We start from the raw sequence: 18918 nt of genomic DNA on the forward strand, positions 1-18918 counted from the left end.
GTCCCTTTTTTTTAATAATCTCACAATATAATGTGTGTGTGTGTGTGTGTGTGTAGGTGGTATTCTCTTTTTCAGTTAACTGGGGTTTGCATTTGCACCCTACCAATATATAGAGATGAGAAAAGATGAGAAGATTAAATAATGAACATTAAGCATTTCAGACTACAGGTCCAAGCAAGTGGAAACATCTTTGGGAGGCCTTCATCCAGCAGCATTGATATAGGCTAATGAAGATGATATATAGGCTATATATTCACGGAGAGAGAGTTGAATCACATAAAATTACAATATAAATGAAAGTTGGGCTCATAACTAGAACCCCCCTATACTATAACTTAACTCCCTCCCTCTATCCATCCTCCCCTTCACCCCATAAAAACTACTTACTTCAACAACCAATGAGAACCAATAAAACCAACACTTAAAATCCCAATAAATACCCCTTTAAAACGATGGATCCTCAATCAATACCAATACAAACCCAACACATAACAATTGAATTGAGTGAAGTGTAAACAAATACCCGTAAATTCAGTACTAGAGATATAAAGAGAGCCAGACTTACACTCAGCTGAGAGGAAGCCTATTGTAACTTCATACACAACGAGCTAAAATGACATGAGTGCCATGAGAAAGTATTCGTTTTTTAAATCTCCAACAAAGATTAGCATGCATACCGTGAAGGAGCACTCTCATAATTCATATTCTACATGTTTCTTAGATCTTCCCCTTTGGTAAATAATATGTGAAATGGTTCTGCTGATGAGCAACAGTCAGAGTCTTTTTTTTATAAACCTACTATTAGCTGGCATTAGCAGAGTAATACAAAACTGCTCTAAGAAGACACAGAGGTGGAAATATCGGTGTTAAGAATGCATGGATTGACACTGTGAAACTGGGGGGGAAAGCTACTAAAGCTCTTTAGCTTTCAAGCCCTGTCAAGCTTTTGAACATTTTCCTTCAAGCCACTCCCAGGCAATCAAGAAGAGCATTAAGTATTTACTGAATCTCTGGGACATACTTATGGATTCCTGCTTTTCCCAAGAGGAATCATTTTACATGTGCATGTTGGCTAACTTTCTTCTGGTGAGGGATGAAAGATGTAGGTTTTTAATGAAAAGGCATCCTTGTAAACTCTGGGATACGTTCTTTAAGATAGAACAGTAGCTGCAATGCATGCTAACAAAACACAGAACAGACTAAATCTACACAGACAGCATTATGTAACACTAATAATGTTGTTTAATTGTGTTCCACAATTAGTTATGAAAGGCCAGGCTACAGGCTGCAGTCTCTCTCATACTATACTCTGTAAATGCTGCTCAAGACTGTACCTTTTGCCATTTAGGCTCGGCCTCCCTAAAAACCTACCAGTGAAAAGTAGCTCCCTTACAAAAATTATTCTAATGGCTGAAGTCTCCAGGAGGCTAACCCAAGACCTCCAAACTAATTTCAATAGAGTATAAACTCAGTTTAACCCTGGGTCACCCGAGGTGAAAGGCGGGTTAATTAAGCTTCTCCAGAGTCCCAGAATCCATACAGTACCGTTCGTACAGGAGCAGTTGCAATTTAACAACCAGGGGAATGCACAATAAATTCTCCCTGACATATTTATTCACCGTGCTCTATCATTTCTAATGAAATAACATAAATTGGGAAGGCTTATTAGAAATGCACTTTCAGATCAGAGAATGAATTATGTAAATAATTGTGATCATGAAATATTTGGATTTTGACTTTTCTTTTTGCCAGAGAAAGAAGTGGGCCATAATCCAGGCAATTTTACTAAAATGTAATTTGAACAATCTGACTTTAAACTCCCTTTCTAAAATGAACTGCTTCAATCTGAAGGTTAAGCTCCATTTATTACTCTGAAGGGTCATTTGCTGTGAATATTAAGTCAAAACGGGGGGGAAGGCTCCAAAAGACGATCACTTTCTGTTAATTAAATCAAGGCTCCTGTTATTTTCTTACATGAAATTAAAATCCCTTCCCTCACCTTAAGGACCCATTACAAACCTGTCTTCAATGGGAAGTCGGTGCCTGTTTTGGTTATGAACAACATTTCAGTGGCAATGACAAATGACTTCCAGTATCTCCACTTTATTGGAAACTGCAGACCACTTAGTTCAGGAAGAGTAATCGGGGTGGGATGTGCAAGGTTTTACTGGAGCTTTCAACGATCCCTCTGGGAACTGTCTCCCTTTGATACATGAAGAGGGCATCATTGTCAAACAAGACTTCCTATGTGGCAGTCGTTGTAACCATAAAACAGTAAACATGAGTCAAGATCAAAGAGGGGTTTTGAAGCATCAGGACCATGCAATCTCTTATTAACATATTCTCTTTCAGTAGTACAAGTTCCCTGATTTATGAAAGGTCCTCATAGCTTTGCTTTGATTTAGTAATCTGCAAACATGTGCCACATTTGCCACAAGCTGTAGTTTGGCTGAACGTTACATTTTCACTACATTTGCATTAAGTCAAGAAAATAGGTGTTCTGAAAAGTGGACTATTGCTCTGGAGCAAAAGAAACTGCTAAGCATTCAATAAAACAGACTTATAATAATGTTTTGCATCTATCCTATGAGTTCATTACATCACTGTCAGTTTTTTAAATGGACTGCTCACTTTGGAAAAACTGAACTTGATGTTGAGATTTCACAAAAGGTCATTGTAGATTATCTTTAAAAACCTTCTTCAACAGTAAAGTTCATGCTTTATACCGTCCGATAAATTACATGTACGGTAAACCTCTGGGATACAGAACTACACTGTCCTTGGGGCTTAGATAAACTTTATATTTTACACGGCACAATAAAAGGGTACAATAAACACTTCTGCAAATACCAGTACATATCTGACATCTGATAAATGTTAAAATAACAAAAAGAGAAACATATGTATCAAAAGGGGCCCATGTTTGTCAAAGATCACAAAATCATATTTATTTATCCAAACAAATACAAACAAAACAAAAATCAAGATTAGATTTCTTTCCATAGCTACAATATATATGCCTTTGAATATTAAAAAGTGATATCCATCTAAGTTGTGTGCTTGTTTAATCTAACAAAACTGATCCATCTGCTGAAGTTACCACACTTTCAGGTGACAGCACATGTCTGTCAATTTCAACTGCATGACTTTGCAACTGTTTAGCAAAACAATTTGAAACTAACAATCTATTATATTTAAATCTACTATTTACCTAATCTCTAATTAAATATATTCTCGGAGGTTTACAATATTCTTTAATGCCAGAGGTATCAAGATGAGGAATTAATTAAATATCCTTACAGCATTTTTATATTACCATTTTAAATTTCCATTCATTAAACTGTATTTATTGTCAGTTGAACAGACCTGTGTCAGTGCATCTCTGTGTAGCTTAATTCCCTGCAACAGTTTTATACCTCTTAAATAGCTAAGTACTTGAAGTAATACAATATGACCTATTAAATCTCATTATCTTGTAAGGATTATTGATTTTAATAACAGTGTTTGAATGCGCATGGAGAACTGTTGAGGGGAGTGTGGAGTCATCACTTGCATAATATATTATAATAATAATAGTAAAAGGTAAAGGAGTAAGAAATCTTAGCTCTTCCTGTCAGTATCCTAAATACAATATTCTAGATGAGATCACACAAGTGCATTGAGAATAACCTCCCTTGATTTTAATTGGATCCTCTCAATTTGTACAAAAGCATGTTGGTCGCTTTTTTTCAATAAACTCCTCAAACTACCTCAAAATGGCCATGAACAAGTAAACCCAAACACCTACATCTTTATTGAAGGTCTTCTTTAATTCTGTTCCACCCATTTTATCATATTGAAATGCAGTTCCGAAGCTCTGGACAAACACCATGGCCATGTCAGACCAATAACCAATTCATATAATATCAAAAGGCAAAAATACAACATTATATATTTGTTTAATAAAGATTAATAGGAAATTAGAGGACACGAAGGTCAATCTTGAACTCATAACAGAAAATAAAACCACAAAAACTTCTATAATACCTTGATATTGGGCAATTATTCACACATTTATATTAAACCATGTATTTTAAATTCAATTTTAGAAGGTCTAAAAAATAAGTTGTACTTTGTAAGAGTACAAACGGAGAGCACTTCCTAGCGTTTAGCTGCGAGGAACATGGTTATTGTCATTTGAAAGAGCTAGTGATAAAGGTCTTGCTTTGTATTTAATGAGATGATGTGTATTTATAAGACTGGGATCGATATCTATCAGAATGACCTTTTACTTGGCATTATTAATGACTTTGCCCAAGTATTTGCCCCAATGACTCAGCCTCAAATAAGGAATGCTGTCTCGTGAATTTCAGACACCCAAGAAACAGATGTATTCTGTGAGGAACTCAAGGGATTGCTTTTGCAGTATCTAGCAGCCTGCCTACAAAAAGCATGCATTAGGTCAGGAAATGTTACTGCCTTGAAAGTAAACACTAAACCTCAGAAAATTACTTCTGTGGCTTTATCCTTCGGTAACATGAAAAGCGCCTGGAAGACGATGGAAACACTTAGCTGAAAAAGATGTACAATCTGAAAGTTATGATATCTGATAGAACAATTCTGGAGCTATTATAAAATCAGAGTAAATGTGGCTGCTACTGTATTCAATAAGAAATATGTTGTAAAGATTCTGAATTTAATATCTCCATCGCACTCTAATGGGTTAAATATAGTGATATTACATTTGGTTAGGGAAAAAAAGAAACACATGCATATAGGCATTTTTCTGAGGAAAAGGGACATTGTCAACTGTTAAGTGCCAAAATATCCATCACAGGGAAATCAGTTTATGTGAGTTGCAGGGATGCTCTTTGAGTTGGATGCTTTGAATCTAGATGCATTCCAGTATATTGATTTGTTAAATTAGCAACAAAACATATACTGAGAAATATTAATGTATTATTGATCTAAACAGTAGTTCCTCCATAATTTATGGAAAATCATTGAATAATGTATACCAAGGAATTATCCATACTGATATTGACTGAACATACTAAAATATGGATGCTGTGATATTGCTGTGTAAGTTAAGAGCTATTTATTTTCACAGTTTCATAGCTCTGCTTTCTTTGTGTTCTCCTCCTTTCAGCACATCTTACCATAGTTCTCTGTATTTTTGGCATAGGACTTAATGTATTGCTGAACAGAGTGATTCTTTGTCTAGCACAACATTTCTAGCCCTTTCCACATCAAATAATTTGAATTCAAAGTAATATTTGAAAAATAAATTGATGGATATTATTTCCAAATACAATCAATAAAATACCACTGGTAATGGTTACTTATAATTCATATATAAATAAACAAATACATGGTATTTTAAAATAACACATTCAGCCTTGGGCAATAAATATCTTAGCAACAAAACATGTCCATGACTAAATCTCATCAGGACTTGTTCAAAGACTACTCAAAACTGCAATGACTAACAGCAAATTCCAAGGTACATAAACTGCTCTTGTAAAAAGTCAGCTGTTTTAGGGGCTTTTGAAAAGAAAAATAGTGGAATATACTTGATTTCAGTGCTTTTCACATATAATCTAGACTTGAAATGACAAAAGGAGTCTCCACACTTTAAAAACTTCAATACAGCCATGTCTACAGGAAGTGCAATGAGTAAACAGTGTAAAGGCACACAGTAAATAAATAAAACATCCCATACTCTCCTAAGTCCCTCTGAGCCTGTTATTATGGTTTGAGCAGGAAAAAATGTGCATCTCTATTAACTGCAGGTGTTTGCAGTCATATTATTTGAAAGTTCTCTGGAGGCAATTAAGGTAAATAAATAAATATAAAAGACTGATTTTAGAGTTATTAAAAGCCACTACCTCCACAGACTATACCAGCATCACAAGAGCACTATCATTCAGAAAAAGCAATACCCAATAATTGACCTTCAGTAATGATTTCTTCCCCAGAAAAGTACAGAGTTCCTGAAATGTATGAAAAAAAAAGTCAGCACTGGAGAAATACACCATTCTCTCTGAAGCATGACAATGTAAATAACATCTAATTTAAAAAACATACTACATACCTTTATATGTCATAAACCAGGTCAGTTTGTCTTGTGCCTTCTATTAAACAATACTTTAACAGACAGTATGTTGCATTCTTGATTAATGTTACAGTCACAAAAACAGTTAATTATTGCATAATTAATAAATGGTACTAAACTTGCTTTTTCATTTCCTTTAACCTGTAAGTAAGCTATCCTTTTACTATAGCTGTTATCTGAAAGCTCTAGGTGCTGTGTTAAAAAAATCAGCTATTACTGAATTCCTTTCCTCTTTATTTTAAAATAACTACTTCTTTTCAATCATTTTTATTTGCTTTCGGAAATCCCCTCTAGCTGTTGATCGTGGAATTCCATAAATTATGAGACCTTTATTGCACATAACCCCTATTGCTGAAAACCTTGCTGAACTTGGCCAATCTCTGTTTGCTATTCCAGCACTGGAGCTTTGCCACTGCTTGTGAGTGTGCATAAAGATTTCAGCTTCTTTCTCATACTTTGTCTTTAATTCTCCTTTCGCCCGCCACCTATTTTCAGAAGATACTGCATGTAGATATTGCAGGCATCTTTATCTAAAACAGGTGTAAAATGTCTAAATATTGAACCCTGCAAGGGAGTTTATGCTATCCTTACACAAAGGGCAAACTGCAATTAAGTATCAGTACAAAGACACAGTGAATTGAATTGCAATACTCACAATAACATTAAAATACAGCTCATACTGTATATCAAGAGTTCTGATAAACCATGCTGAATAAAATTAACCACTGACGAGATGTAAAAAATGTGACACTTGGAATATAAATCACAGAGCTTTATGGTTTATGCACTGGAGATCAATACCATGCTACGGTTATATACTAAATTAAAGTAATGATTGAAAAAAGGACACCCGGTGCATGCAATTATGACTGTACAATTCAACATATGGTTGTTTGATTGCAACCAGTTTTCAGATATAACTGATTCACAGTATATAACTCCACTTAATTCCATCTACCCTGAGAACTCTCATCTTGTTTTTTAACCCTGAGATTTTAACTGATGCTTTTGTCCCATCTCTACAACTTCAATTACCTTTTTATTTTGTTTAGAGGCCAAAACCATGAGACCTTCAAAAGTATCACAATGCCAGAGTGGATTTGTAACCAGTGCATACATGCCTTAAATTTCGACTCCATACAAATGAGTATATTGTATCCAAACATTTGTGTTACGTCTGAATTGCTTTTCACCTCTGCTTATTAGATAAATCCTCTCAAACCAGTAAATCTTTCTCAAATCAATGTGGCACTTGTGCCTAATGCAATTCTGCATCCCACATTTGTACAGCCTCCATGTAACACCTAATGTTATTTCACATTTCCAGGCTCATTAATGTCAGTTTGTATATAAGCATTCCAAAGATAGTATTTCCTCCATTGTACAGATATATATAAACCTCAGTTTATCCACAGATGGTTTCCAATGGATTAAATGAGGTTCTGCAACAAGCCTCCTAATCATTAGTACATAAGACTCAAATGCCATTAATACAAGTTGCATGTCTCTAATGATATAATTGCTGTGCTAGTCACACTGTAGGTGACTTATTATGTCCGTGATTTTCTTCCCATGACTTTAGAGAGTGAGGATGTGTGGTTTTCAATTTAACTAATTATCTAGATCTCTCATTCATAGTTAAACATTCCCACATGGACTTGTTTCCAATCCGTTCAGTTACTGACCCCTTTTCACACAATTGCCCAATCACAATGAAGAGAAATAAGACTTTTAGGAAATGATATTGATAAATGCAAATGTGTCGATATCTACTAGCCACGCAATACATGGAACCTCTGACTTAAAACAAAAGCAGTGTGAGGCATACAAATCGATGGCTAATGGCATCTGTTACCTTAGTAGAAATGCTGCAGATTAGACCACTAACTGAACTTTAGTTCTATACCACATGCACACACAATTTGCATTGCCTTCTCCCATCTCTGAATATTAGTCATTTTCTAAGGGGGGGAAATGAAGGAATTTCTCTTGAATGTTCAATCTAGAGCCTGCTCGGGTTCCCATAGCAACCAGGCACTGCTACACTCTGCTGTTTATCTGTATAACAGCCCGGGTTTGAGGCCAAGTTGTTCTCTGCTTTGTGCAGATGACAGATTTCACACACCATCCGCATCAAAAATGGATAATAAATGTTTTCCTTAAAGGACGTCTTAATTGAGGTGATTAAAATGCAGAATTCTAAATGGAAACCTTTCACGGCTTGGTTTAGAAAAATAATTTGTGGACTTTTAACGTCATCTATAACACATTATACATCTTTAAAAAGTATCTAAGGAGTTATTTACCTTTATGTTACAAAACCTTTAAGAAAAGGAAATTACAGTACTACAGTGATACATAGCAGGTCACAATTTTGTTATTTAAATAATATTGTATTCCATTTCTGTGTCTGTAACCTACAAATCAAACTTTAATTCTCTAATTATTTATATTTTACCTATAATAATACAATGTCGTATATTTCAGACCAAGTGTACTACTATGCATTTTTCATTTAAATTTAGATATGAATTCAGTCCTATCGGTATAGGCTACATACTATATATATATATATATTCTTTTAATCAAGCTCTATGTATAGAATTTAAAGATATTTGAATCAAGCACTTAAGTTATTAGCACTGCATAAATCAGAAAACACAATCTGTTAACAGGATGCAGAGAAGGAGGTGTGACAACAAGAAACTATGCATACAACACAAGGATTTTTTTTTCTCTCCCTTAATTCTCAGTATCTAAACTGAAACAAATAACTTCAGGGATGCAGAATACACACTGCTTTCAATGCTTTATACGTTCATTATATTCACTAGAAACAGATTATTTAAACTGAACGACATCTATTAACAAACACACCCACTAAATTGCCATAGAATTAAGGCCACCACGCACTTAAAAAATATTATCCAATTACTGATTCATGAAAGACACAGCTATAAAGATCTGTAATGCTCTTCGTGGCTAGTAATAAGTATGTCATTTTAAAAGGCTCAAGGTCCTGTCGTGCTAAGCACAAAATTACAATTGAAACACATTAATCAGCAATTTTGACCATTACTGTTATGCTCTCTTTCCTCCTCCCAGCTTGGGCACCATAAAATAAATCAAACTGTGGCTGACTGTGACAAAAGTGTCTTGAACCAGAGACCATTGCCTGAAGTACATAACGGTCCCCGATAACTCTAACACATTTTGAAGAAAACCTCTTCAACAACAATAACACTAACAGATTCCCCGTTTGACGTTGACAATGACAATATAATTCAAGCCAAGGGAGCAGAGGAGGCAAAGACGAGCCATGCCAATCTGTGTTTATTCCTGGGAGAAAATATGTTAGGGTTTTATTCAGTCTTTCATACCAAACAGGATTATCAGGAGGATAAGCGAAAAAAAAAAAAGGCTGATAGCCTTCAAACACAAATAATCACACTCCACATGCTGCTGTTTCAAGGCTAACCCAAAAAGTCAGCTTTTGTAATCTGCAATTGTGTGACATATCACTGCTGAAGAGAACCAAAAATCTAAGAGCTTGTAAACAAAGAATAAATCGGATAAATCTGGCAAATTCCATGGTAGATAAACTGATTCTCATGATTACCTTGTATTTTTCATTTTGTTTCATGGAGCAATTAATCAAGAATATGATGCTTGTGGTAACTTGTTTACTTATTTATTTGTTTATTATAATACGATTTTATTAATGCTATATAAATAGAGTGCTACATTAATAAGTAATGCCTTAAACCCTAGATGTTTTTATATTTTATTTCAAGATATGTCTTTGGTAATATACCATCTTACATTTGATAAACCATCCAGGCATGTTGGAGGACAATTATCACCAAAAACTCATTGCTCTGTTACTTTCAGAACTTCAGGATTGTGTGGAGTTCACAATGAATTGCCAAAACTACACTGCCATGCAAATTATGAGAAATGCAGACCCACACCATTCGGTTTCCATCTCAGGGGGCACCATTATTGCAAAAATTGTTTTTTTATGTAAATATTTTTCAAATTACATTTCAAGGGGAAAACTAATTGCCTAAACAATTTGTTCAATCCATGCAAATTTGAATTAGCATTAAAAGTTTTTGAATTTCAGCTACCGCAAGATAAGAAATGTTCTTTGAAAGAGAAAGAACATCTCTGCTTTTCATGGAACAAGGCATCCTATATTCAACAATAAAGGCTCACAAATTAGCTGTGCATTAATGCAGTACACAGAAATTTAAAGCATTAAAAAAAAAAAATAACTTGATAAAGACTATAAACAAAAAACATAATGTAAATATGACGCTTTGCAAAGATACCAAAAGCACCTGTAATTTAAGATGGATCAATCAGAGGCTCTATATATATATATATATATATATATATATATATATATATATACTTCATTGCCAAAGGTATGTGGTCACCCCTTCTAATTAGTGGATTTGACTATTTCAGCCACACCCATTGCTGACAAGTATATAAAATCAAACACACAGCCATGCAATCTCCATAAACAAATATTGTCAGTAGAATGGGCCGCACTGAAGAGCTCAGTGACTTTAAACATGGCACCATCATAGGATGCCACCTTTCCAACAAGTCAGTTCGTCAAAGTTCTGCCCTGCTAGAGCTGCCCCGGTCAACTGCAAGTGCAAATATCTAGGAGAAACAACAGCTCAGCCGCCAAGTGGAAGGCCACACAAGCTCACAGAACAGGACCGCCGAGTGCTGAAGCGTGTAGCACGCAAAAATCGTCTCTCCCCATCATCATTGAGTTCCAAACTGGAAGCAACATTGGCACAAGAACCGTTGGTTGGGAGCTTCATGAAATGGGTTGCACACAAGCCTAAAGGTGCTTTCACACCGGACGCGACGCACATGCCGCATCCTTGTGCGCAGCGCGGCTCTCACCACAGACCCCCTTTCACACCACACTATTTCCACGGTATTGTGTATTTGTTTATAGAAAAAGTGATTTGTATACGTTATTAATATATATGCAAGTTTTGTGTCATTTGATGGATAGGGTCAGAGAAGGCATCATCGTGCATAGTACATTCATATTAATATTATGCTATTTATTTCAATTGAGGTTTAATCTGCCAATCCACTATTTATTGAATATCACACATAGTTCAATTTGATGCGTAGCGATGTGCTACGAATTACAACCAGGAATGATTAAAGTTAAGGTTGTCTACAATTTAATCACAGCTCTGTCTCTTTTATAACAAAACATTTGCTGGTACATAATACTTTTTTGTTATTATTTAATATATTGCTTACTTTATAATATCAAGCTAAAATGTATTGAACTCTTTCATTATCAAAGCTTCCTTATCAACCTGCTGCTCAACAACAGCATCGCTGATAAGTTTCTCCTCCATTTTAATTATTTTGATATCTCCAATGAGACTCGTACTTTTCTCTGATTGGCTGATGGCTGTCTATATCATGGCGCAGCGCGGTGAAAGAACATGACTGGCCTGCACAACCCCTATATATATCATAACCGCACATTCTATAGGAAAAAGTACTACTAAAACTTTACTGATACAAAAATGTATAATAATAATATTATTTTCCAAATTAAAACATCTGCTTGCTGACTCACATCTGCAATACTACAATATCTCAGTGATAAAATAAATGTGTGACACATTTGTAAAATGTTAGCCCATTAACCTACATTCACTGCACAAATATATCACAGTGGAATGGATTTCGGAATTTCCATAGAAAAATCTGCTTGACTGTAGGGTATCTATTATCCTCACTTTCAGATGCAGACATTACTGTGTGAAGCAGAACTCATTTTCTATCTGCAAACAGTGAACAGAAACACATCTGCTGCACCAGTCCAGATTAGACATTATTCCACTGAGCATCCTCAAACTGTCCATAAGCAACACTGCAAGAATTAAACTTAAAATCCAGTTCTTCTTAGATTAACTTCTTGTTTGCAGTGCAGTCTCGAGAGCCAGTGCAGTCAGCACCATGGACAGCAGCCTCACTGAGCGCACCGCCCGGGTCTGCAGTGATGTTTCAGATACAGCCCCGGTACAATCACTGGGCCTGAGCCATTTTTAACTATTGCTTAGATGCATATTTTCCTCACAACAAAAATGGTCATTGAGATAAAATGGGAGGAAACATCACAAGTTAAGATTGATATCAAGGCAGATAGTAACTTAACCAGTGTTACTAGCTCATTTAAACAAGTTTCACAACATTTTGAATGGGAATATAAACTATTGGTACAGGAGCCCAGTAGTACAAACAACCAAGCAGAGAAAGAACTTCTCACACTGCAGTTTCACACAATCAATGATCAGTAGAAAATAGACGACAACAGGTTTTCTAAATCTCAATGAGTCACCTTTAACTGATTTATATTTGCAAATTAAAAAGGGTATATGTGCATACAGAAATGTTATTGTTTAGTAATGTTCGAATGGAGGAATCCAATGACTGTCTGCCACTTTGAAGCTATGAGTTTGCAGCTGCAAAAGTCATATCAGTTACAACAAATGTGCTGTTTACATGTTTTTATTTTTGCTCTGTATATTATCAGAGACCAGTCCCCAATAAAACAGATCTGCATTAATAAAGAGAAAAATAGATTAAGCTACCATGCTACTCTGTACATTCATTTGTTTCAAGATTATTATGAGGGAGGAAGACAAGGAAAGCCAACTTTCAAAGCAATGGTACGGAATTATATTGAAAAAAATAAAAAATAAACTTAGGCTGTCAAATCATACTCCTTTAAAGAGTATACACAAAGATAAAGACAGACACTGTGCAAAAAGAAAACACAATTTTCTCAGTTTTTAGAAATGAGTTATTAATACAAAGTATTTTTTATTTCAGTTAATTAAAAAGTAGGTGCTGTCAGAACTAAAAACGAAAACTTTGAAGTAAAGAAAGTGAACAGACTATTACTTTCATGTCAAAAACAGAGAAGAACACAGTGATAAGGGAGCACACACAATTATTCATTAACTTCATTTGATCAATTCATCAAAATGTAACACATTTAACATGATCAAATGAAGGTATTTTGAGGTTTACCATAGATGTAATCTATTGATCATATTTTTTCTTAAACATTATGTATGTGTACACTGGCACTCGAAAGTATAGAGTCACCAGGTGATGTTACTGAAAGCCTAAAAGGAATGGAAAGTATACTGTAAATATTGGTTGAATTTAAACATTCACGTGAGAACAAGATGGATGCACTGGACTGTATACCACTTAGTCCAACAAAACTATTATCTGTGATAGGCCTGTATAGCAAGACAGCACACTTAGAAAAAAGGAGATCAAAAATAATGATTGTTTATCCAAAGGCTGTACAGTGACAGAAATTTCCAATCAATGGTTGTACTTAATGGACTTACAGACCATAAAAGAATCTGGTAGCAACACACCAAGGTGGATGCTGCAGAAAAGCAATGTGTGGCATTTCAATTGCACTTCTCTCCATATGAAAGGAAACAGTAAAGATATTTCTAAGAACACAACATCATGTTGAATGTTGAAAGGCACAAATTATTAGAATGAGCATTACTCAGAGGACTGGTAAAAAAATAATTGTGTAAGAATTGGTATGGAAAACACAGTTTGAATTGTTTGAGATCCAAAGGAATCTTTTTTGTGTACAAAAAAATAGCTAAGCAATCAAACTATTGTATGCCATATATGTATTTAGTACCATGCACTGATAGTCTAAATAGTCTTGCTAGTGCACTGACAGGAGATATCATAAACCTAAACAATTATTTCACTCCTCAAGATTGTACAATATTTTCTTTTGAGTGAAGGGTTAGTTTTTCAACTTGATAAAGACTATGAAGTGTCAAACCAAAGAAAAAGAAAGAAAGAAAGAAAGAAAGAAAAAACTAATAATAGTTGTCAAAATACATGTGATTGTCAGCAAAGCACAACCTAGCTGGTCTAGGCCTTCTTTAAACACCATAGTGTTTTTTGTTTGTTTTCTAATCTTGCCTAGGCTATTTAACTGAACTGAATATCTTTATCTGATCTATTGCATGTGTGCACTCAGTAGCCAAAAAGCAGAAACCTCTGCTCGTGCCCTGAAGGCAGTTTGAATGTTGCAGCGCATGGAATCTCTGAGATGGTAAACAGCCAGTCTCACCTTGGAAATCCCAATGTTGAGCGTTGTCTACACAACAGTTGCTCCTGCTTGATATGCATGTTTAGTTGCCCTGCAGCCTACTGATACATGTGTGCCATACCAATTGTTATTGCACATTTGCGAGGAATACAGAGCCCATTTCACAGTGAGATACATTTTTGGTGTTTTGTCTTTTGTTTGCTTGTTCTTTTTTTGTTTGTTTGTTTTTGTAGTGTGTGTGTCGAGGAAAACCTTTACCTTGGATGAAGGCAATGGTCTTTGCAATAGGGTGAGTCTTCAAAAAGTTTTGTTATCATAAAAATAAAGTATTGTCTGCACGCTACATGTAATAACTTTCATAAACATAGAAAATGCCACGTATAGAATTTATTTTTCTGTAATTGTTTGATTTGTGCATCTGAAGAGTCTAAGAACTAAATGAATAACAAAATCAGAGCGCCTTCAATTTGAATACCGTCCACTATCATCTACCCTCATGCAGTGCTGAACCTTAAGAGTGACATACCAATTAAGAAAGAGGTCCACATGTGAAGAAGGCCCTTAATAGTGAATCCTAATAAGGAATGAGAACATATGCAAACAAACACCTTCAACAAATGTCACCTGCAATGTTATGAATATGGATTGAACTCCCTCTGGCCTACAACTAATCCAAACAAATCTATCTTAGATACGAGGCCTTGAGTATTCCCAAACGGATCACTTCTTACCTATAGCCTAGAGCAAGTACATCTTGTCAGAAGGCCTGATTTTATTATGAAATATGTGTTCAATGAATATAGGGTAAATAATATAAATACATAAATAATACAGTTTGCAATGTATGTGTTTGTATATCTCCCCATCTCGTTATGACATGAATAACATATACACATTAGGGGGGAACTACTCTGTTGTTCTAATGACGGCCCAGCATATTTAAATGTAGTGCAACAGAATTAGCATTACTTACAAGCAACATGCACACAAGGCCTGATGTGGAATATAATAAACCTAGATCAGGCACAGTACTTAGTACCAATACCCAAGCATGTGCCGATGATGGCCCCCATCCCAATAATATGATGTGCATCGCTGACACAAACAGATGCATCTTTTATGGAGCAAGAACAACACAATTGCGTTCCTGTAGGTAGGGGGGCGGGGCGGGGTGCATTTATATGGCAGCCAAAACTCACCCAGCACGAAAAAAGGCAGCTCTGTGTTCTCCAGGTCGTCCACCACCACGATCTCCCCCGGAAAATCATTCCTGACGGAGAACAGCAGCTTGGGCTCGGAGGCGGACGGGCTGTGCATGATGCTCAGGTCGTTCTCCCGCAGAAACGGCAGCGCCGACACGGTGACGCTCTTCATCTTGCACTCGAGGTCTTGGGACTGGTCCTCCTCGGCTCTCGACACCGGGATGCCGGCGAGCAGGGCGCACAAAATGGCCAGGAGGGAGAGATACGGCCGAGGCTCCATCGTCGCTGGCATGGCGATGCTCCGGATCTCCTTCCCTGACGAAGCAGCTGCAGTGAGACGGGGCAGCGAGTGAGGTAGAGAGGAGAGAGGAGAGAGGAGAGGAGGAGGGCGCATGAGACGGGGAAGCGCAGATCTCCGGCTTATTGTCTGCGCGAAATAAGCAGCTCTCCTGGAGTCGGCTGTGTTTGCTGGCTCAAGGGTGGTTTTAGTGTGCATTGTAAATCTGACCCCCTGCTTGGAATTTTCCACATCAGTCCATTGCCACTGGTGTTGCTTGGATTGAGCGTCCCAGTACCACAGCACCAGTATCACAGCACCAGAACCACAGCACCAGTACCACTGCACCAGTACCACAGCACCAGTACCACTGCACCAGAACCACTGCACCAGAACCACAGCACCAGTACCACTGCACCAGAACCACAGCACCAGTACCACTGCACCAGAACCACAGCACCAGTACCACTGCACCAGTACCACTGCTGGACTGTGGAGATGCAGCTCTGCTCAGGAAACAAGTCTGAGTTTGTCTGTCTGTCTGTCTAGTGATCGGTCTATCTATTCATGTATTCATTGTGTTTGTGTACTTGGGCCTTCCAGGATGTCATTTGTTTCATGATACTTGTGGTTACAAACAAGGAAATATGCATTCATAAATACAGACTTTAAATAGTGTATCTAATGTTGCATTTTATTTTATATTCATTGTGTGGAGGGTGTTCAGCTTCTAATATGTACCGTTCATTTATTTTTTGGTTTATCTCCTTTGTTATGCCCTGATGTAATATTAACATTAAAGTGGGTCTACTCACAGCACTTATTAGCAAATAAGGTCACTTTATAATATTTTTTTTTTACTTGTTTTGTTGTATGTTTATGTTTAAATGTAGTGGTTACATCAGAAACAGCTGGAGCAGGAATGGCACTGTGGCTCTGTCAGTTGACATACTATTTCAGTGAGGCTATGTTGTGTCATGAATTGGACCAATTTGAGTCTGGATGTTAAAATTGGTCACAGTAGGGAACAAAGCTTGTAAGCTAGTAGTTTTGTTCCATTAAATGTGTTTTATGTACTATTTTGTTCCATTAAATGTGTTTTATGTATTATTATTATAATTATTAAGTATTTGTTGTAAAATATATTTTCTATTATTTGTTATTAATCCTTTGTAAATGTACAATTTGTATCCTGTATTATTTTTGTACTTTAGTAGTTGTTTGCTGTAAATGCTTAGGCAATGCTTGTCTAACCTTGTCATGCCAATATAGCTCTTTTGAATTTTAACAGTAGTTGCCAGTTTTTATAATTCAGTTTTATAATTTCATGTCCCTCTGTTAAAATATCCATACAACTTAATATTAGCACACACACACACATATGTATGTGTGTGTGTGTATATTTCTGTATGTATATAAATAAAAATGAACAGCTACATCATCTCAGACATAAACAAAATGTCCCTCCTACTGTCAATATATATTTAATACATGGAATATAGCACATTCTCTTTTTCCATAGGGATTCTTAAAATTAGTAATTTATAATAAAATCAAAATGCCTACTTATATATTATGTTTACACTTTAAAAGTTTTTGATTATTTGTATGTGGCTGCTTTGCACTTTAAGCTTAATATCCTGCAGAAACACTCACTGCTTAAACTTATGTGATGAATTCAAGTGTAGAATCATCATTGTTAAAAAGTGCAATGTTAAATCACATAATTGAAAAAAAAAATGTATGTCACCATTTTCCAAATAAGGAAGTGATTACATCATATTATTATTCTTCATTATTGTGTATTTGTTTATACAGGAAGGGTGGGTATATCATTCATGGATTAAACAAGTGGTTTAAACATAGTTATGTACATAAGCAGGGTAAATATTACTCCTCCGTCCATTTTCCATAACTGCTTCATCCAGTACAGTTTCATGGAGAAGCGGAGCCTAATTCGTCGGACACGGGTGAAAGGAAGGTACAGCATGTTTGGGATGCCACACATCGCAGCATGTCTAAAGATCACTGTTGTGGATCTTTGTTGCAAAAAAAGACAGAAGACACAGGGAGTCCTGAGGACACTGATTGTTCCTGGTGTTTCCCATATCCATCACATGGACCTGAATAGTATTTATATGTAATTGAACATGTTTAAACAGAGAGTCTATGGATAATTACAGCCCCTATTCTCTCAAGGAGTGTTTAAAGAATAAGCAACTCATTAATAATGTCTGCAACAGGATAAACATTTTGCATTAGCCAAGCGTGTCGTATGTATTATTAATGGAGAGGTCACCAGAGACCAAGGGAAGAAAAAGCCAAGATTGTCTCATTGAGTTCAAACAGAAAATAGAGATCTGAGTTTGTATTCCACTCTGCAAACCCCAAATGTTGCTAATTAGGGAGGAGCTTTGACAGCGCCAATGAATGGAGTTCAGCGGAGGTCTGCTACACTGAGCCGAGGAGCTGAGGGACACTACTTGGCTTTTAAGTCCTGCCAATGGACTTCACTAGAAATTATATATATATATATAGTTTGATATAAATATATATCAAACTGCTCTCTAACAATTCATAAAAGTTGATAGTCTAAATATATTCTGTTCCAGTCCAGAAAGGGAAAAGCAGGTGCCCTAGCAATAAATCCAAAGTCTGCAGCAAAGAATGCTCTCTCTGTGTAAACTTGAGACTCTTCCAAGCAGCAAGTGAAAGCTTTACCAAACTGTTTGGAGGTTTTGTAACTACAAGCCACCAAATTCATTTCACTTGAAAGCTATTCTGTAATTGAACACAGGCCACCAGGAGTGAAAGGCATTATATCACTTTCTGCAGCTTACCTCTGATATCCTTCTTGTTTCAGCATGTGTCAGTGCAGTCGAGATATGACTATCAACAGTTTGTTGTTATTTCATGATTTAATCCAGTGTAACCTTGAGGTCAGACCTGAAAATGTTGATGCTGTGCAGTCTTTGATGAAGACTTAAGAATGACCTTGACTTCTAGACAGACAGGGTCACTTGTCACTTTGTGTGTAATATAATAATAATAATAATAATAATAATAATAATAATAATAATAATAATAATAATAATAATAATAATTCAAACAAATATAGCTATCCAAAATAAAAGCTGTGAAGTCTCCTACTATCACATCTTAGAACTTCCCCGTGTTTGATAAA

General features: G+C 36.0%; 1 protein-coding gene across 1 annotated transcript in view; it reads right to left on the minus strand.

Annotated features, from left to right (window-relative positions):
- astn1 (astrotactin 1) overlaps window positions 1-15977 on the minus strand; it is a 218998-nt gene extending 203021 nt beyond the window's left edge. Inside the window, exon 1 of the mRNA XM_066692128.1 lies at window positions 15455-15977. Within this exon, the coding sequence (XP_066548225.1) occupies window positions 15455-15953 (499 nt within the window). The 5' untranslated portion in view covers window positions 15954-15977. The remainder of the gene's footprint in view (window positions 1-15454) is intronic.
- Between the last annotated feature and the right edge of the window lie 2941 nt (window positions 15978-18918).

The sequence above is a fragment of the Amia ocellicauda genome, chromosome 19 (assembly GCF_036373705.1).
Source record: "Amia ocellicauda isolate fAmiCal2 chromosome 19, fAmiCal2.hap1, whole genome shotgun sequence".
Lineage (NCBI taxonomy): Eukaryota > Metazoa > Chordata > Actinopteri > Amiiformes > Amiidae > Amia > Amia ocellicauda.